The 17,940-nt window shown below is 40.4% G+C and overlaps 1 protein-coding gene across 1 annotated transcript; it reads left to right on the top strand.

Moving 5' to 3' along the window:
- Positions 1 to 3,501: 3,501 nt before the first annotated feature.
- On the top strand, positions 3,502 to 16,202 carry eif2s3 (eukaryotic translation initiation factor 2, subunit 3 gamma). Its single transcript, XM_080417242.1, has 12 exons — positions 3,502 to 3,598; positions 5,022 to 5,085; positions 6,232 to 6,359; positions 8,536 to 8,651; positions 9,405 to 9,499; positions 10,409 to 10,567; positions 11,794 to 11,928; positions 12,041 to 12,135; positions 12,907 to 13,051; positions 13,785 to 13,954; positions 14,531 to 14,703; positions 15,872 to 16,202. Exons 1-12 carry the CDS (start codon positions 3,530 to 3,532, stop codon positions 15,933 to 15,935), a joined length of 1,413 nt encoding a protein of 470 aa, XP_080273368.1. The 5' UTR covers positions 3,502 to 3,529; the 3' UTR covers positions 15,936 to 16,202.
- Positions 16,203 to 17,940: the final 1,738 nt, after the last annotated feature.

The following is a 17,940-nucleotide window of genomic DNA, read 5'->3' as shown; positions in this document are numbered from 1 at the left end:
AAACCCGCTGTAAATCAACAACATATTTCAGTTACCACCTGTCAATTAGCTACAATTAACTATTATACTTCAGTTCAGTTATAAACCACAATCAACTACAATACTTCAGTAAACCCACAATCAACTAGTTATAAACCCAAATCTCCCAAATGTCAACAACAACAACTTCAGTTAGCCTATAAACCCACCTGTCAATCAACAACAACAATACTACAGTTATAAACCTACCTGTCAATCAACAACAACAATGCGTTGTTGTTGTGCAATGAATAAGTCCCATGCATTTGCATATCATTCTGAAATTATTTGACTTGTTAAAGTTGTATCATGTAAAAAGAAGGAAAGAAAAGGGGGGGGGAATAAATTGGGTAGAATAAAATATCATTTTGTCCAATCTGAATCTGCATGTTAATACAATATAACTTATACAATTGGGGCGGTTGTATTTGGTCTCCCTGCTCTTCTATTGAGAAATAGATCATGTGTCTTGGACATGACCTTTGACAGGATCCTGTTTCTGGTTTGACACAAATTTTTACCTGAAGGTAAAAAAAAAATCTCCCCAGAGCAAGCAAGCAGTCTTTATTAGATCAGTGGTAAAAAAAAAACTAAATTGGTATGTGCAGGAGACTGGGGTTCAAATACAGGGTACAACAGGAAAGTTACGTAGTGCAGCTTTAAGATGAGAGACTATTTATCTTACATCATATACAGTCTACTTATTTACATGATTTATATGTTTTAAAAAATCTTAAAAATACTTCTCAGCTCTCTGTTAGTCAGACAAATATATAGGAATGGCATACAGTATATGCTGAGGGGTCCACATATTTGAGAGTTAAAGGACGACTTGCCCATGTTAACCTATCTTCAGAAACCCGCCTACCAGTGACATCATCGTTTGGCAGTTGTTGTTTTTTCCAACAATGCGAGAACAATGGCTTCCATTATAGCATGCTAACTTTCCAGGAATTTTTTAGTAAGTTGTCGATAAGCCGCACAGCCCAGGGGACCTTGCTGGTAGTCAAGGGCCCCTGGTCACTGACTGGCCCCATTGGCCCAGTCCATAATCATGATTCAGGGAACCTGCCTACCTACCAGTGACATCATGGTACTAGGCAGGTTCGGTAGACCTAATTTCTAACAATATATTTCATTATAAATGCAAGAACAAAGGCTTCTATTTCCAGGAAGAGAAAATTCACATTGATGATGTCACTTGTAGGCAGGTTTGCAGGTGCATAGCCCACCAATGAGAGTGAGTAGAGCGAGTATAGACAGAAATGGTGCCATGAGCATTAGGTTGAAAATGGGTGCAGTGCTCCTTCGAGCAGCTGGTGTTTCAGCCCACAATTCTCTATCGCTACACAGGATTCTGGACGCAGTAATTCATGCAATCATTTATATTTATTTATTTGCTAACTCTACACAGGTTTAAACAACCTGGTTCAGTTGGTATTTCATGGGGTAGGCTATAATGTTTAATTCTTCATAGGATGCAAACACCTTCAGCAACAATACTTGCTCTACCCTTTTGAAACCCTATTAGTGTCGCCTTGCATGCTGTTACACTTGCTGTGGGATTTAAACATCTGGCTTTTAAAGAGAATTATAGTAGGCCTATGTCGATACATAAAGCTATCAAACGGTCAAGATGTCTATAGCTTATGACCAAAAATGTATGGGAAAAACACACACCAAGAAATGGAACCCACTTCCTGCTGTAAATAACTGACTTAATGACAGTAATAACACTTCTTAGGCTATATTTTCATTTATAAAACACTTCCCTGAAATGTAATTAGCCTATTAAAACATTTGGTGACTTCTCAGAATTAGAATGATCAGTAGCCTAATAGAGGCACACATAGGCTACATTTAATACCAAGGAGTTAATTATAGTATAATGCCTATTATTACTATTCCAAACGTTTTGAACAACTGTGCTCTAAAACAGGTTCTCAACCTGTTGGGTCGGGACCCCACATGATTTTTATTTTTGTTGGGGGGGTCCCCAGATGACAGTGAAGCAACCATTTAAGGACCTTCCTCAAAAAAAGGAGAAAAAAAAGAAAGAAAAGGACCATTACTGCATCAGGGCCTGAAAAGGTTGAGTACAAAGGATGGAATGGAAACAAGCCATAGGCCTCCTTGGGTTTATAATCCTCTTAGCAGACCTTGTATTGAACTGTACTTTCCTGTGCTTTCTTTTTTTTGCAAACTGCTAATAAGGTATTCAATCAATCAATCAAAAAGAACCAGTGCTCTAAAACAAGCTGCAGAAAATAACTTGTTCTGTATTGGGATAAACAAATAAAAGGATCGATTTTGAGGGTATTCTTCTACATGGAAATTAAGTTGCTATTTAATTTGTCATGATTTTTCATGATCACCATAACGTCACCATTAGTTGCTGGGGTGAATATTGGGTGAGGCATTAATTGTAGTTCATAGAGCGTTTCCCCAGAGATAAACTACAAAATAGCGTAAAGTTGAATAACGTCATTAAAAAGCGACGGACACATGGATGAGAAAATGGTCCTTTACTTATTTGGCTTTAAACCACTTGGGGCAAAAATAACGTTCTATGAAACATTATTTATATTATTGGAAAAAAAACTCTACAACGTATATGAGCAGCAGAGTGTGTTCAATGTGTTAATTGTGTGCTTGAGAATGAAAATGTTGCATCATTCCTTGTGGAAGGACCCCAGCCCTAGTCCAGAGCGTTAGTGAGTTCTCTCTAACGCCAGGCGCGCTGCTCTGCTCTTAGACCGAAATCCCACACCCGTTCGAGGTCTCCGTCTTTAGTAAATATAAATACATCTATTTCGCTACTCACTGAAAAAAAGACTGTTTTGTGTTGGTGAAAGTCTATTCTACAGGGTGGGAAACCTCTCAGGACCCCACATTCTCTGTATAATACACTTTTTGGGCAGAAAATTAAATATGTCCGCCAAACGGAAAATATTTTTATTTATTCCACTGCGCCCTCTATAGATCTGGTCAATGGTCATTTATATTGACCAGATCTGTAGAGGGCGCAGTGGAGTAAATCAAATAATTTCCGTCTGGCGGACATAATTTATTTTCTGCCCAAAAAGTGTATTATACAGAGAAGATGGGGTGCTGAGAGGCTTTCCACCATGGAAGATAGACTTTCAACAGTACAAAACTGCCTTTGTTTTGGTAAGTAGCGAAGTAGTTTTGTTTATTTTTTCTAAAGACGGAGACCTCGCACGGCAGTGGAATTTTCGGCCTATGAGCAGAGCTGCGCTTACTCACTAACGCTCTGGACCAGTGCTAGGAAGGACCCCTTTCAACTTGTCGTGTTTTGCATGAAAAAAACTAATATCGCTTGTCTGTCAACCACCTAAAAACAATTACCACGGCAACACCTCGCTGTAAATACCCCGACTACTCCCCACTCCTATCAAATAAATTGCGGTTCAAATAAAACAAACCAGCTGATTTATATTAAGTAATTCAGGCGCCCGCCGCGGCATCCTCAATTCCTTTTTCGTTCAAGATGGCGGGTGACGAGTCTGGAATAACGCTGGGGCAGCCTCATCTATCCCGACAAGATCTAAATACTCTGGTGAGACTTTGTTTTATTTGTTCGTAATAGTCGTTCAGTGTCCATAAACTCGATCAGGAAACAACGAGCTTGTAAATGTCCTCCTCGCTTCATACCAGCCGGTACATGACTGTTAGCCCGCTGCTGTGTGATGGGCCCGGCGCTGGAAGGCATGGGTGCTGGTGCTAGTGCTGACCATATGTGAATTATTTTAATGGAGCTTTATATCAATGGTTCTCAAACTTTTTCATTTTAAGGTCTCCCTATAAAGGGCAAGGACACTTTGGTAGGGGTTTGGGTCGTGTAGTTACCTTGCCATGATGCAACTCCAAAGGTGGACAAGAAATAATTGCTCCATTGACTAGAAATTGATAATTAAAAATATGCTCCTCATTGACTTACAATTGACGGCAAAACCACTCTGGAAGAGCTCTTTTAAGCCCGTATACGAATGTAAACAATGCTGATTCAGACAATGTAGAACATCACCAAACACAGTACTGTTTTTTTTTTTTTATAAAAATGTCAACTTCCTGTTGACTTTACTATTTGAAGATCCAGTCCGGGTTTTCCTCCTAATAAAAATAGCAAAATAGGAAGTCGACATTTTTATTTGAAAAACAAACCGTTGTCTACTGGGTTTGGTGATGATCTATATGGTCAGAATCAGCTTTGTTTAATATGTCAATATTCTATGGAGAAATTATTTTTGATTTATTTTATTTTGTTGTTACATCATGGCAAGGTGCCAAGGTAACTACACAACCCAAACCTCTACCAAAGAGGTCGAGCCCTTTAACTCTGCCAGTGTACAAATGGAATCAAATGGACCCGTTACTATCAGAATTACAGACTTGAAGGGGTCCATTTAGAACCCCCTAAAGGAACCCAGAGGGTCCTTGGAATGCACTTTGAGAACCACTGTATCTATATGATATCTGCAGATGATCAATTAAAAACAACACGCTCTTTTCAGAAGTCATTGTGATTTTATCAGCTATTGGACCAATACCGGCTAACTGTCTAAGTACAAGGACAGTAGGCTACAGGAAGCGTAGGCTACTGAGGAAATATGAGCTAATATGGACCATTCTGTTTTGTCTTATAGGAGCCCCGTTCAAGTTCAGATTATATTGTGCATACGATCACAATATCACACCTTTCGTGGGGCATTTGATAGTTGAACCATATTACACTGTACTATCCTCAGTGTTGGGACAATTTAACTCGGAGCGTGTACAAGAGGATCAAATTGACCCAAGGGATTTTTACTGTGTAGGTCATCAATGAAATAAATGTCCAGAGCCATGGATTGGATTCCCCCCCCCACCCCCTCTAGGTACTGTCCCCCTCATTGATGACAGGCAGCATTGTCCGGTTAACAAAGAAACAAAGTCTCTGGTCTGTTCAGTGACATCCCACTCATGTATGTCTCTCTCATCAGGATGTGTCAAAACTGACCCCTCTCTCTCAAGAGATCATCAGCAGACAGGCTACCATCAATATTGGTAAGAAAATCAATCGTCATCTACTATCTCTAGACAGGTCAAACATGTATGCTATAGAGCACCGAAGTCCTGACGTGACTCGTTCATCCCCAGGTTTGCGGAAGTAATTTCTCTATGGAGAATAACATTGGGTCATCTTAGAATCGTCTCATATAAGAATTGTGGTCCAAAAATAAACACCGCGTGTCGGCGTTATTGTCAGGGAGGGGGTTCTGTATCGTTTATGATAGTCAGTCACTTATATTTGATACAGTCTGTTTCTGGCGAAAATGTAACTAATTCGGCGGAAGTAACATTAGCGTTTTCTCACCGTCAGTTGATGCTTCATATCCATAAGAGTCAACCCGCCGGGGTCATTTGTTTATTTTTGGAACACAGTTCTTATTTGACGCGATATTAAATACGTCTATGGGATTCAGAACGGGGGTGGAAAACTGCGAACCAGGTAGACAAACAAAGGATGTGTAAATGACGTCAGACTTCGGCGGTCTATTGCAACTGAATAAAGAGGAGCAACTCCAATGATTGGAGCCTTTTTATTTTGATAACCGGGTGCAAAGCACAGGAAAAAACGACAACGTTTCGATGTCAGATTAGATTACATCTTCATCAGGTGACCTGACAAAGATGTAATCTGACGCCGCGCCTCTGGCATTCTAACAGTTTTTTGCCTAACTACTTCCTAACTTAATTAGGCATGTAACGATTCACTCAACTCACGATATGATTCGAATCACGGTTGGTATTATTCTCTTGTTTTCTCTTATCTTTTCAATACAGTAGCAAATGACCGAAAACTCATATTATAATCAATTCTCTTACAAAGATCCTGTATTTTCTTCTCTTTTTTTTTACGCGCCCTCTGCTGTTTGCATCGCGATACATTTTGTATTAAATCGATTTAAATTGTCACCAGTTTGAATCGATTTTAATCGAGTTATGATAAACCGTTACATGCCTAAACTTAATATTAGGGCCTGCAGTCTGTTCTTCTCACCAAGCGGACCGAGTGTTCAACCGCTGGGGGCGAGCATTCCGTGAAAAAAAAAAAGGGTCTGAATTGGTGGTTGTTGTACCGACCGTTTCGGTTACCTTTCCATGTTGACATTCCGTCACCTTCTCTTGACAATCTCTTCTTTCCTCCAGGAACCATTGGTCATGTGGCTCATGGAAAGTCCACCGTGGTGAAGGCCATCTCCGGTGTGCACACCGTCAGGTTCAAGAATGAGCTGGAAAGGAACATTACTATCAAGCTTGGATATGCCAACGCCAAGGTAAGCACCATGGAGGGTCCTCTTTGTCTGAGGGGGGAAACGGGTCATCATTGCCAGACCTATCTCTGAATGGTTGTTTAGTTGCACTAAATTACTCGGGCACTATATCGTCACTGTCAAGTAGAAGCCTCCTTTCTCCATATTCTAACTTTGTGTTCTCTTCATAAATTAATGCCCTATTTGATCATACTACAGCGTCACACAAAAGTAGCAGATCTGCAAGCTCGAAACGCGGCGTGAAGTGACATTTTTTGAGCTTGTAGATCTGCTACTTTTTCTACTTTTGAATTTTAATCCTGAAAAGTAACAGTTTTGGACATATGAGGTTTCCACCCAACAGAGACGATATACTTAGTACAGCCAGCCAATAGCTAAACTAGGTGATCTAAAAGCTTGAAGATGGTCTATTTTGGAATAAAACAATCAAATAAAATCATAATTGTTAAAAAAAAGAATATCTTAAATAAATATGATTTTTGGGGGGCAAAATTGTCCCAAAAGAGGGACACTAGGGTTAATGGCCTATTCACACTAAGCACTACCATAACTATATAAGATATTGTTTAAAGATTGTTTAAAGATCTTTCTAACTCAAGTGGATGGCAGAGTCTACACCACAACTGTAATGACAACAGTGATGGATTTAGTGCTTGTGTAACGCCTGGGAATTTAACTCGGATCTGTGGAAAGGAGGCAACATCTTAATATTAGGCTTTTGGTCATCAGGCAGAGGCGCTGAGCCACCACTGCAACACTTGTGGATGGCCTTTAATGTGGTTAAGATCTTGTTGCATGCGTTCTTAATACTTTTGTTCCCAGTCCTCCCACAACAAGGACTAGAAGCATGGAGAAATAATTTGATAATTTCCAAGGTCTTGAAAACACTACAGTCTGGAAATGTGCCATTTATTTGTCCTGCCATACACCCCATGTAATGTCTTGCATTTCAGCTGTAGAGTTGTATGGTCTAAAGAAGCACGTGCACACACATAGAAACCAACCAGAGCCCAAGCACTTGGGCTTCATAGAAGAACATTCCCTTTTTATGCCTACATAATTTCCTTCATTTATATCTATCAGTGAACCACAGTTGCTATCCACCCTGCTCTCATTCAATACAAAGACTAGGCCAGGTTGTTTTGTTATCCCATCCCGATAAGTCTTCAGACTGCCTTTTGCCGACGCAAAAGGCACAAAAATAGTAAATGAAAAAAGTCAGCACTTGCAAATAAATATTTAACACACCTTTTAATCATGCACGGCAGCATAAGAAAACAGCCATGATAGTCTTTCCTTGGCGTTTCTGAGACATGTGGATTATTAAGTCTGGTTTTAGGAGGTAGCACGTCTATCTCAGAAGGCCAAAGAAGTGTGAACATTAATGGCTTCCTTTTTAATAGGCTTTTTAGCGGGTTAATCGGTTAACATTTTTATCATGTTTTTAACTAATAAATCAGAATCAGTTTTATTGTTACTTCCATAATACACACTAGGCATACGAACAGAATATCACATAAAAGCACATAAAAAAGAGGCGAAGAAGGCATTACAAATATTAAAAAGGAGAGAGAGAGCAGACAACATTTGTGGGTAAAAAAATAATAAAATGCATGTAAAGTATTGTACACTTTTGCTTGATTGGGTCTAGATTGCTTATCTTCTCTGGTTTATATATTTCCTACTGTACTTCAGTAATGAATTTGCAAATTTCTTCTTCTAGATTCAGTTTTATTCAGTTTCTAAGTTCAACATTTTTTAAGTGCGTCGGAGGGGGGGGGTGTACCTGCCCTCCCAAAAGTCAATGCATGGCCTTGGTCTAACCAGCAATGATATTGCCCTCACTGCCAGCATGCATCTGAAAATTCTGTCCCAATTGAAATACATTCACAAAAGCTGACCTTTAACCTTTTGTAAAGGTTAGGAACAGGAAGTTCTTTCAGAGATGGAAATATTCCATCTCTGTTTCTGACTTCATTACAAAGTCTTCCTTCCCTAGTCATTTACCATTCCCTTGCCTTCATACCTCAAATTTGTACCCTTTTGTTTCACATATGATATCGCCTATTTTGTTTGTTTTTCGCACCACAAATGTCTTTCTTTTTCCGTTTCATCACTTATCGCGAAACTAAATGTAAATACTACTCGCCTCTTCTCCTATCACCTTCCACGGTACTAGGTGTATAAGCTGGACGACTGTCCAAGACCAGAGTGCTACAGGTCATGTGGAAGCAGTACACCGGATGAGTTCCCCACAGACATCCCCGGCACCAAGGGCAACTTCAAGCTGGTCAGGTGAGTCTGGGCTGTGGTGAATCACAGAAGTACAACAGCGTCACACAAATTAAAGTCGCGCCACGTTTCGAGCTTGTAGATACTTTTGCTAATTTTGAATTTGAATCCTTAAAAGTTTTGGACATAATATGAGGTTTCCACCCGACAGAGACGATATACTTATATATAACCCACCCATACCCAAACTAATACTAAAAAATAAACAAGGGTGGAAAAAAAGAAGAAGAAACCCTCCCCGTGTGTGAACATTTCGGAAAGATATAGCCTTTAACCTATTAAAAACCGGGAAAGCATCTTCGTGCCGCGCTGCGAATATCTGCCATTTTTAAACATATTTGAAAAATCTTGGTGTGAGAAGAACTACTGATTTTGAAGGAATTTGTAGAATCGGCCTCAGGTCTTAATGGGTTAATGCCCCCCCAAAAATCCCAAATTAGGTACGCTAAGTTGAAAAATTATCTTGTTCAAGGACATTTTGGCAGGGCTGAGGGCATAGGTCCATTTTGGGTCAGGACTATTTGGATTGTTGTGGGTTTTATAGGAGCTTGTGTTCATATTGTAGCCTTTCTCACATAGTTCAGGCTGCTGCATAATTAATTGAGCCGACATGCCGTCTCTCTGCTCTCTGCTGTACTGTGGGTTGTGTGATAATCCATATCTATGGACCTGGTATTTTAGACACATTCCTGTCCTACTGGGATTTCGAAGTGACCGCGTTCCTTCCTTTTTGTTGCTTTCCCTCCCTCTCCCCAGACACGTCTCCTTTGTAGACTGTCCCGGTCACGACATTCTGATGGCCACCATGTTGAACGGAGCTGCTGTCATGGACGCAGCCCTCCTGCTGATCGGTAAGACTAACGTCATTTGTATGGAAGGACTGCCGTTCTGCAGCCTGAGGATTCCTTGGAATGAAACCAAATGTATCTTCTGTGGAATGTATTTTTTTATTTTACATTTCTTTATTGTTAGCATATACAATTAAAGTGGTTATTTTCATATATCCGTCCTAGACACAGACACGTCTTGGGGCTTTGTATAAATATGCATCTCATAAAAGAGGGCAGATTTTTGGATTGATTGAATACTTAATTAGACAAAATGTAAACATTTGGTACAGTAAGACATTGATAACACAAAAAATAACACAAAAACACAAAAAAGTCCATTGTGGTCCTATGTATTCAATTGATCAACATAGCATCAAATATTACACATTAATACAGACAGCTATATATATAAAAAAAGGAAAAAGGCGGTAGTGTAAGACTGTTGACACCTCCTTTTGAAGGGAAATAGAACTATTTACCCATGTGTGCCATTGACGTGTTTCACGTGTTTTACCGCAATGGCGCAACGTGCCAATGACGTGTTTGACGTGTTTAAAAAAAAAAAAAAAAAGAAAACGTTCAGAACCCAAGATATCATCATTTGAAGATTTGCTGCGCCATTCACTTCTTGTTTAACTTATTACTGAAAAAGGCTGTATCTCGGCTCCTGAGCAATTCTTTTTTACTATGTCTTTTATTCTGTTATTTTCAGAAGGCAGACAATTAATGTCAACAAGGTCCAATGACCTCGTTGACATTTGGGAAACCACACAGTGCAACCCTCAGTGATTGGCACTGAATGAGTTAAAATTAACAAATAAATAGTCGCTATTATCAGCCTCTCTACCGCCAGACAAACTTGCTACCATGCCACATACCAGCTCGACTGACTCATTCTCTTGCTGTCTTTCTCTGTCTTTCTGTGCCCAGCGGGTAACGAGTCGTGTCCCCAGCCGCAGACGTCGGAGCATCTTGCGGCCATAGAGATCATGAAGCTCAAACACATTCTGATCCTGCAGAACAAGATCGACCTGGTGAAAGAGAGCCAGGCCAAAGAGCAGTATGAGCAGATCCTCGCCTTCGTACAGGGTGAGTGTGTGGGGGCTTCCCGGTTCTCCTTGGTTATGCGGTCGCTTTACTCATGTAGTGAATGTATGCATATTGTTGCTGGGAGCTGATGGATTACTGAGGTGGAGTGCCATACCTACCATCTCCCAGGGGTCTAGCGCATTCTAACGGGGATAGACTCTTACTTACTTACTACCCATAAAGAAATAAATTGTGGTGTGTGCCTTGTTGTGGAAACCAACAACATGCTTGACAGTACACGACAAAATTCATATTCGACGCAACACACATTAATTCTTGATTATGATCTTAAGAATTAGAATGTAGTCGATAAAGCCTTTGCAGCTTCTTAGCTTAAAGTCCTGTCTTTCACTGTATGTGGATGTTTGCGAAGTTTGCAAGTCCGTACATGACAGAGGGACTGCTCTTTGTAATGCTCACTGGTGGTGAAAGGTTGCTTTTGAAACTGTCAGAACAAATGAATTAATTGGAAACACTGAGTGGCAAGTGGTCACTAGCACTGGATTTTAAGTGGCCAAAAGGTGGCCAGGACAATGGACTATGTCAACGTTTGCCTGGAGGAGTTGGGTCTTGCATACCTTGCCCAGGGGCAATTTGACAGTATGTACTAGTGTTACAATTTAGGCATTTAGCAGACCCTCTTAATCCAGAGCAATTTACAGTAAGCAAGATAAACACGAGGGACTATAGCAAATGCATAGATAAACCAAGACACTATCATCTACTCTAAAGTATAATACAAAATTAATTACAAATTAATAATCTGTACATTGAAACTATATAAACTATAGGATGCCAACCAGGTCAACAAATGAACCTGGCATCTAAATTACATTTTAACCTTTGCATAAGCCTGCAAGGTCATCAAGGCTAGGTCAAGTTCTACGGGAACTGCTACGGGCTAAATTGGAGTCTGAAGAGGTGAGTCTTCAGATGACAGCGGCAGATTTGGAGTGAGTCTGCAGTTCTAACTGCAATGGGAAGTTCGTTCCACAGTTTAGGAGCCAGAAGGGAGAAGAGTCTGGGACGTGTGGAGCGTTTTCCCGGATGTTTTAGAGAAGGTTCTGACAGCTTCCCTGTGTTAGCTAATCTAATTCCTCCTTCATTGTCCATGTACTCGGATCTCCCCCTCAGGTTGTTTGCGTTAGGGTCCATTTCTGTAATCTTCACTCTGCCAGAGTCTAATGCCACATGTCATCTTTCACCTGATGGTCGGTGCTCTGCAGGTACAGTGGCAGAGGGCGCCCCAATCATTCCCATCTCAGCCCAGCTGAAGTACAACATAGAGGTGGTGTGCGAGTACATCGTCAAAAAGATCCCAGTACCAATCAGAGACTTCATCTCAGAACCTAGACTCATCGGTAAGTATGCACAAAATTGGAGATTACAAACATAAAATGTACAATATTATTTCTCTGCTTCTAACTAACCTGTGGTGGGGTGTATTAACATAATTATGATTTTCTGTCTCAGTTATCAGATCATTTGATGTCAACAAGCCTGGTTGTGAGGTAGATGACCTGAAAGGTGGTGTAGCTGGAGGCAGTATCCTAAAGGGTGTGCTCAAGGTAACGACGTTCTCCTGTGCCCTTCCTTCGTGCTTGGTTTTACGCAAGGGATTATCAATGGGGAGTGGGTCATTGAGAAATAAACCCAGACGGGGTGATTAGACCTCTGTGCGATAGCATAGCGGAGGCGGAGTCTAATCACCCTGAATCCTGAATCACCCTAATCCCGCTTATTACACAGCTACTTAATACATACATTAATAAATTGACCCAAAACTAACAAAACAAAATAATTACGGTAATGAAAGTAATCTATTAATTTATGCCAGGTGTGTCCAGTGCAACGTGATCGCTTATGGAAAACAACGGGACGTGTTGATAAAAATAGAATCAATATTCGGTTACTGCATTTTCTATTTATCGCCTCAAATGTTTTTAAAAACATTCTTGAGAGCAATGTTTAGCTGTAAATGACATTGTGTGTTTGTTTGCATGACTGTCATGTTTGATACGGCACGAAATCAAGCAACGCAGATTGATATGAGCCAGATGCTCTGAGCCTTTTATTAGACAGCGGTCTGAACTGTTATTGAGTTCAGCGGTCATCATTAAAAAATAACAGACCGCTCAATTCAGTGATTGACGAATTGGAATCAAGCGTTCAACCAAGCCGTGTAATAATGTGTTTTTACCCCTATTTTTACCCCTATTTTATACTTTGTCGGACGATGGCGTCGCATGGCGAAAATAGATACTCTACAAGCTCGCAATGGTTTGCAACGCTACAAATTCTGAGCTTGTAGATCAGCTGTGTTTTTTCTCTAACTTCAGGTGGGTCAGGAGTTGGAGGTGCGTCCAGGCATCGTGTCCAAAGACCACGAAGGGAAGCTGATGTGCAAGCCAATCTTCTCCAAGATTGTCTCCCTGTTTGCCGAACACAACGACCTGCAGTATGCCGCGCCCGGGGGCCTTATCGGTATGACATGCTTTAATCAGGCTCGTGTTTATTTTAGCGTGCAAAGATCTCCACGATGAAACGATCTGTGGGGGAGAAAATGTCTTTTTAATCATTTACATTACCACCTTTATGTGGAATAAATCAGACAAAACACAAGATTGTTGAAATAGTTTGTGACGGATTCATAGAACTTATTCATGGATCAAAGAAAAATAAAATCTCACACACACACTAGCGCTGTGTTCCATAAACAATGAACACATTTATGATGTTTTGGTAGCTACTGTATACAGCCAACCAGTTGAAGAAATTGCAGATTGAGGCCTTAATCTTTGCTTTTATGAAATATCTGAGATCATTAGGATTTTCTGGAAGATTAAACATGTATTCTATTGTTAGTTTGACCACTTAAAATGTATGAATAAAGCTTGTAGATAGCCTATTTTTTGTGCGTGACTTGCTTCCATAGAAGACATGCTGACTCCAAATGAATCCAAATGACTGAAATCAGTCATAGTAATCCATGCTTATAAAACTGTCACCTTATGTGTTTTATATTGCCAAGTGCACTCTGTGCAGCTCAATTAAATTTTCCCTAAACGTCGGCTGATGTTTGCACATTATGCAAATTAATCTGAATGAGGAGCCGTGTGTGTTCTGGTGGACCTGGTGGAACTTGGGTGCATTCGTGACAGTGTGAGATAACACAAACAAGTGCATGAGAATATGTCTGTGTGTGTGTGTGTTGCAGGTGTGGGCACTAAAATCGACCCGACGCTGTGCAGAGCAGATCGTATGGTGGGCCAGGTGCTGGGCGCCGTCGGAGCGCTGCCAGAGATCTTCACAGAGCTGGAAATCTCCTACTTCCTCCTCCGGAGGCTGCTGGGAGTCCGCACAGAGGGAGACAAGAAGGCCGCCAAGGTGCGCCCTGAGCTGTGCATTCTGGGATCCGTAGTCTTTTTGAGTCTTGACTCCTTAGAACTGTTTGTGTTAGCGTGTGTTCATTGTATAACCAGGTGGAAGCATGTTGCTATATCGGTGATGTTCAAACTTTTTCATGTCAAGGACGCACAAAATTATATGGATTTGGCCGCGGACCCCCATCTCAAAATATTTTGTTCCGGGAACTCCCAGAAGCAAACATTAAAATGTTTAGCTTTAAAATGCATATATTCAAAGATTTGCACAAATTCTCACGATTTTTCAAAAAGAGCAGAGCAAGCTCATGAGCTTGTATATCTGCTATTTTTGAGTAGCCAAAATATAATATAATGGTTTATGTGGTATAAATGACTGATGCTATATTCACCCCCTGGTAACCCCCCCCCCCCCCACAAGGACCCCACTTTTAGAACCAATGTGCTTTATATAATATATATACCGTATCTTAGCTATATTATAGCTAAGATCTAAAATGACACTGATGCTTTCCCGGATTGAATGGGTGAAAAGAGTCTATGTAACACATCCTGTAACGCAACATATTTATCCCTGCAGGTCCAGAAGCTGTCTAAGAACGAGGTGCTGATGGTGAACATCGGTTCGTTGTCCACAGGAGGCCGTGTAAGCGCCGTCAAGGCCGACTTAGCCAAGATAGTCCTGACCAACCCCGTCTGCACAGAGGTCGGCGAGAAGATCGCCCTGAGTCGCCGTGTGGAGAAACATTGGCGGTGAGGACAGTGTGCTAGATATATGAAAATTGATACCTGTTAGCATTGTCGAGTTTCAGTATCAACGGTAATATAAACCTGCTGAAATGAAAATCCTCACTATTATCGGTGTCTATCATGAGAACTCAAGATGCTTTACTCATTTATTTTATTAGATTTTGGTAAAAGCAATACGATAAAACACAATCTAACTTAAACCCAGGATATACACATAAAAGCGTAATGTAACTTTTTTACAATTACATTACAGTCATTTAGCAGACGCTTTTATCCAAAGCAACTTACAATAAGTGCATTCAACATAGGTAGGGAACGAAACTACTAATCACCAGAAGTCTTAAGTGCATTTCCTGCAAAAACAAGCAACCAAGAGTATACCTAGCGCTAAGGTAAAAGTGCAATATATCAGCTACCTATTTTCTTAAACAGATGAGACAAAATAGCTAAATCAAATGAGCACGAGCTAAAACAAATAAGTGTATCGACTAAACAAGATCCAATAAAACAATACAACAATAAAACAAGAGTTCGTACAATAGTTAACAAGTAGGCCAGGCAAAGAGGAAGGGTAGTGTTTCCTGAAGAGTTGGGTTTTCAGCCTGCGGCTGGTCCTGCAACACAATACAAATACATCGTCCAATAAAATTACATGGCACCAATAAATCATATAGCACACAGTAATATGGATTCCATAGAAGCCAGCATGTCTTCTATGGAAGCTTGTTGATCAGCGAAATTGGCCGATCTACAAGCTCTCAATGCGTCTTGTAGATAGGCTATTTTGGGTCATTATTTTAAGATTAGAGCATTTGACTCTAATCTTAAATATAATCTTCAATGAGTCAATAAGCATCTTCCATAAAATCTTAATTATCTCGGATATTTCATTTAAAAGCAAAGGTTAAAGCTTCAATCAGTGTTTTCTTCACCTGGTTAGCAGTATGTAGAACAGGATCAATATTACTAAAATGTCATATTGTGTTAATTGTTTAGGAAACGGCTAGTGTGGGGGCTCCTTTCACACGGTTTCACACATCGCACATAAGGACTTGGTCATACAAACATTTGAAGTTGTTAGATTTTATTTTTCTTTAATCTAGGATATTGTCTGCATACAGTGTATCTGTGCTGCGTCTTATTTGTTCTTCACGGTTTTTCCCCCCTTCAGTCTGATTGGCTGGGGTCAGATCAGGAGGGGCGTGACCATCACGCCCACAGTGGACGACGACTGAGGAGACCTGCATCACCGTGGCGATGCTCCCATCAACAAGACGAGCCACACCCACCATCACACTCTTCATACAAAAGGAGGACAAAAGGACCGAGGGGGGGAGGTTAAGGGAGGAAGCAACAGATGGAGGTCATCTCAATAGTGCAACGACTGTGCGAATCCTCGCTCGGTCTCCTCTCCTTCCTCTGCACAATTCTGTGTACGTGACATCTGCCATGATGCAATGGAGGGCAGAATGTATATACATTAAAAAAATGTATATAAAAACATTTACACTGTAGCTAAATTGAACAAATTAGAGCCGTCCACTGTGGTTGCAGGTGTAGTAATAATTGGGTGAGCTGGTTTAGTTTTTTGTTGGAATTAAATCCTGCATACATTGGCCGCTGTCACCTGCATAATAAGCCTTATTTATACTTAGTTGCACATTGGTGTTTGCCTGCCGCAAATATCAGATATACAAGCATTGCCAGCTTGTAGATCTGCTATTTACTGAGCACGGCACCGGCACGCAACTAAGTCTAAATCCTGCAGAGGAATGGAGACGAGGCGAGGACAGGCTTCCGTATTTATACTATTATGATGACCTCCAGACGGCAGCATTGGGTTGGGGTTCCAGAGGGGAGTCTTTTAAAAGCAGAACCAGGGGCTTGTTCAGGTGGGGGCGCATCACCTGTACCATGTTTAAAGAGCCTACTACAGTGTCCCAGTCAATTCTACAGGACAGTTTATGGCTATTTTATGTTTGAATATTTGCTACCTGTTTGAGCGTTTGACGGGTGTTTACAGCCGTTATGATGAGCCTCTGGTGACGTTTACACGTTTCACAGTGAGGGGGGGGGGGGGGGAGGACCAGTACTCTGAATATCTGCTGGCTACAGCTGTCAGTGGAATCTAATAAAATACATTTGGAAGAAATGTGCTGTTTGGGTCTTTGTCATAAATAAGTATTAAGTTGAAGATGGATGTTAAAAGTGAAGAGTTTTGTGAATTCATAGTTTAATGTTTATGTATGTAGCATGTTTATTTATCTAGGATATAATTCATATAATGTAGAGTCGTTGCTTCAGTGATAGGAAGAGTGGGCGCTAAGGCAGAGTGGGCTCAATGTAAAATTGTCTTATTTGGTCCAAAATGTAAAAAAAAAACTTTGGATAACGGTCTTCTTAAGTCATGGAAAGTATACATGATTGAACATTTGACAATTAAAGCTTTAGTTCAGATTTTTTGAGTATTTTCTGTAGGAAATACTTACCATTAATGTTATTAATGTTAATGTGCAAAGGTATTAATTGATTGCCCAAGTCCCGTGGTCAGAGTTATGGTCCGGTTCTGATGAATATGAAGTAGTTCCGGTAGATTAGTAGATTTGGTGGGGGCTGCTCATTAAAAATAAATTAATTTAAAAAACTAGCGTCATTTGTATTGTTGACCTATTTCTACCATATAGAGCAGGTTTCGTTCAATTTCGACCCCTCTGTCACATGGTACTATTTTTTGTGTCATATATTTTGTGCGTGAGTAGGCTGCCGCGGCGTAGTGATTCTGGACACAAACATTAGTACCATGTGACAGAGGGGTCGAAATTGAACGAAACCTGCACTATATGGTAGAAATAGGTCAACAATACAAATGATGCTATTTTTTTTTATTAATTTTTTTTTAATGAGCGGCCCCCACCAAATCTACTAATCTACCGGAACTACTTCATATTCATCAGAACCGGACCAGAACTCTGACCACGGGACTCTGGCAATCAATTAATACCTTTGCAACCACTACATTAATGGCAAGTATTTCCTACAGAAAATACTCAAAAAATCTGAACTAACCCTTTAAGATCTAATATTTAGATTTTAAGATCTAACAAATGCTACAAATAGCTACAAAACCTGTATGTCCAATCATTTTGGGGCATAAACAAGAAGTTGAAGGGTACATTTAAGTCTGATAATGATGTACTGTGCATGTTCTGAACATGCACAGTACATCATTGCCCACTTTAC

Source organism: Gymnoscopelus braueri, assembly GCF_963280865.1.
Source record: "Gymnoscopelus braueri genome assembly, chromosome: 21".
NCBI lineage: Eukaryota > Metazoa > Chordata > Actinopteri > Myctophiformes > Myctophidae > Gymnoscopelus > Gymnoscopelus braueri.
The sequence above is the reverse complement of the archived record's forward strand: the minus strand, read 5'-3'. Positions and strand labels throughout refer to the sequence as shown.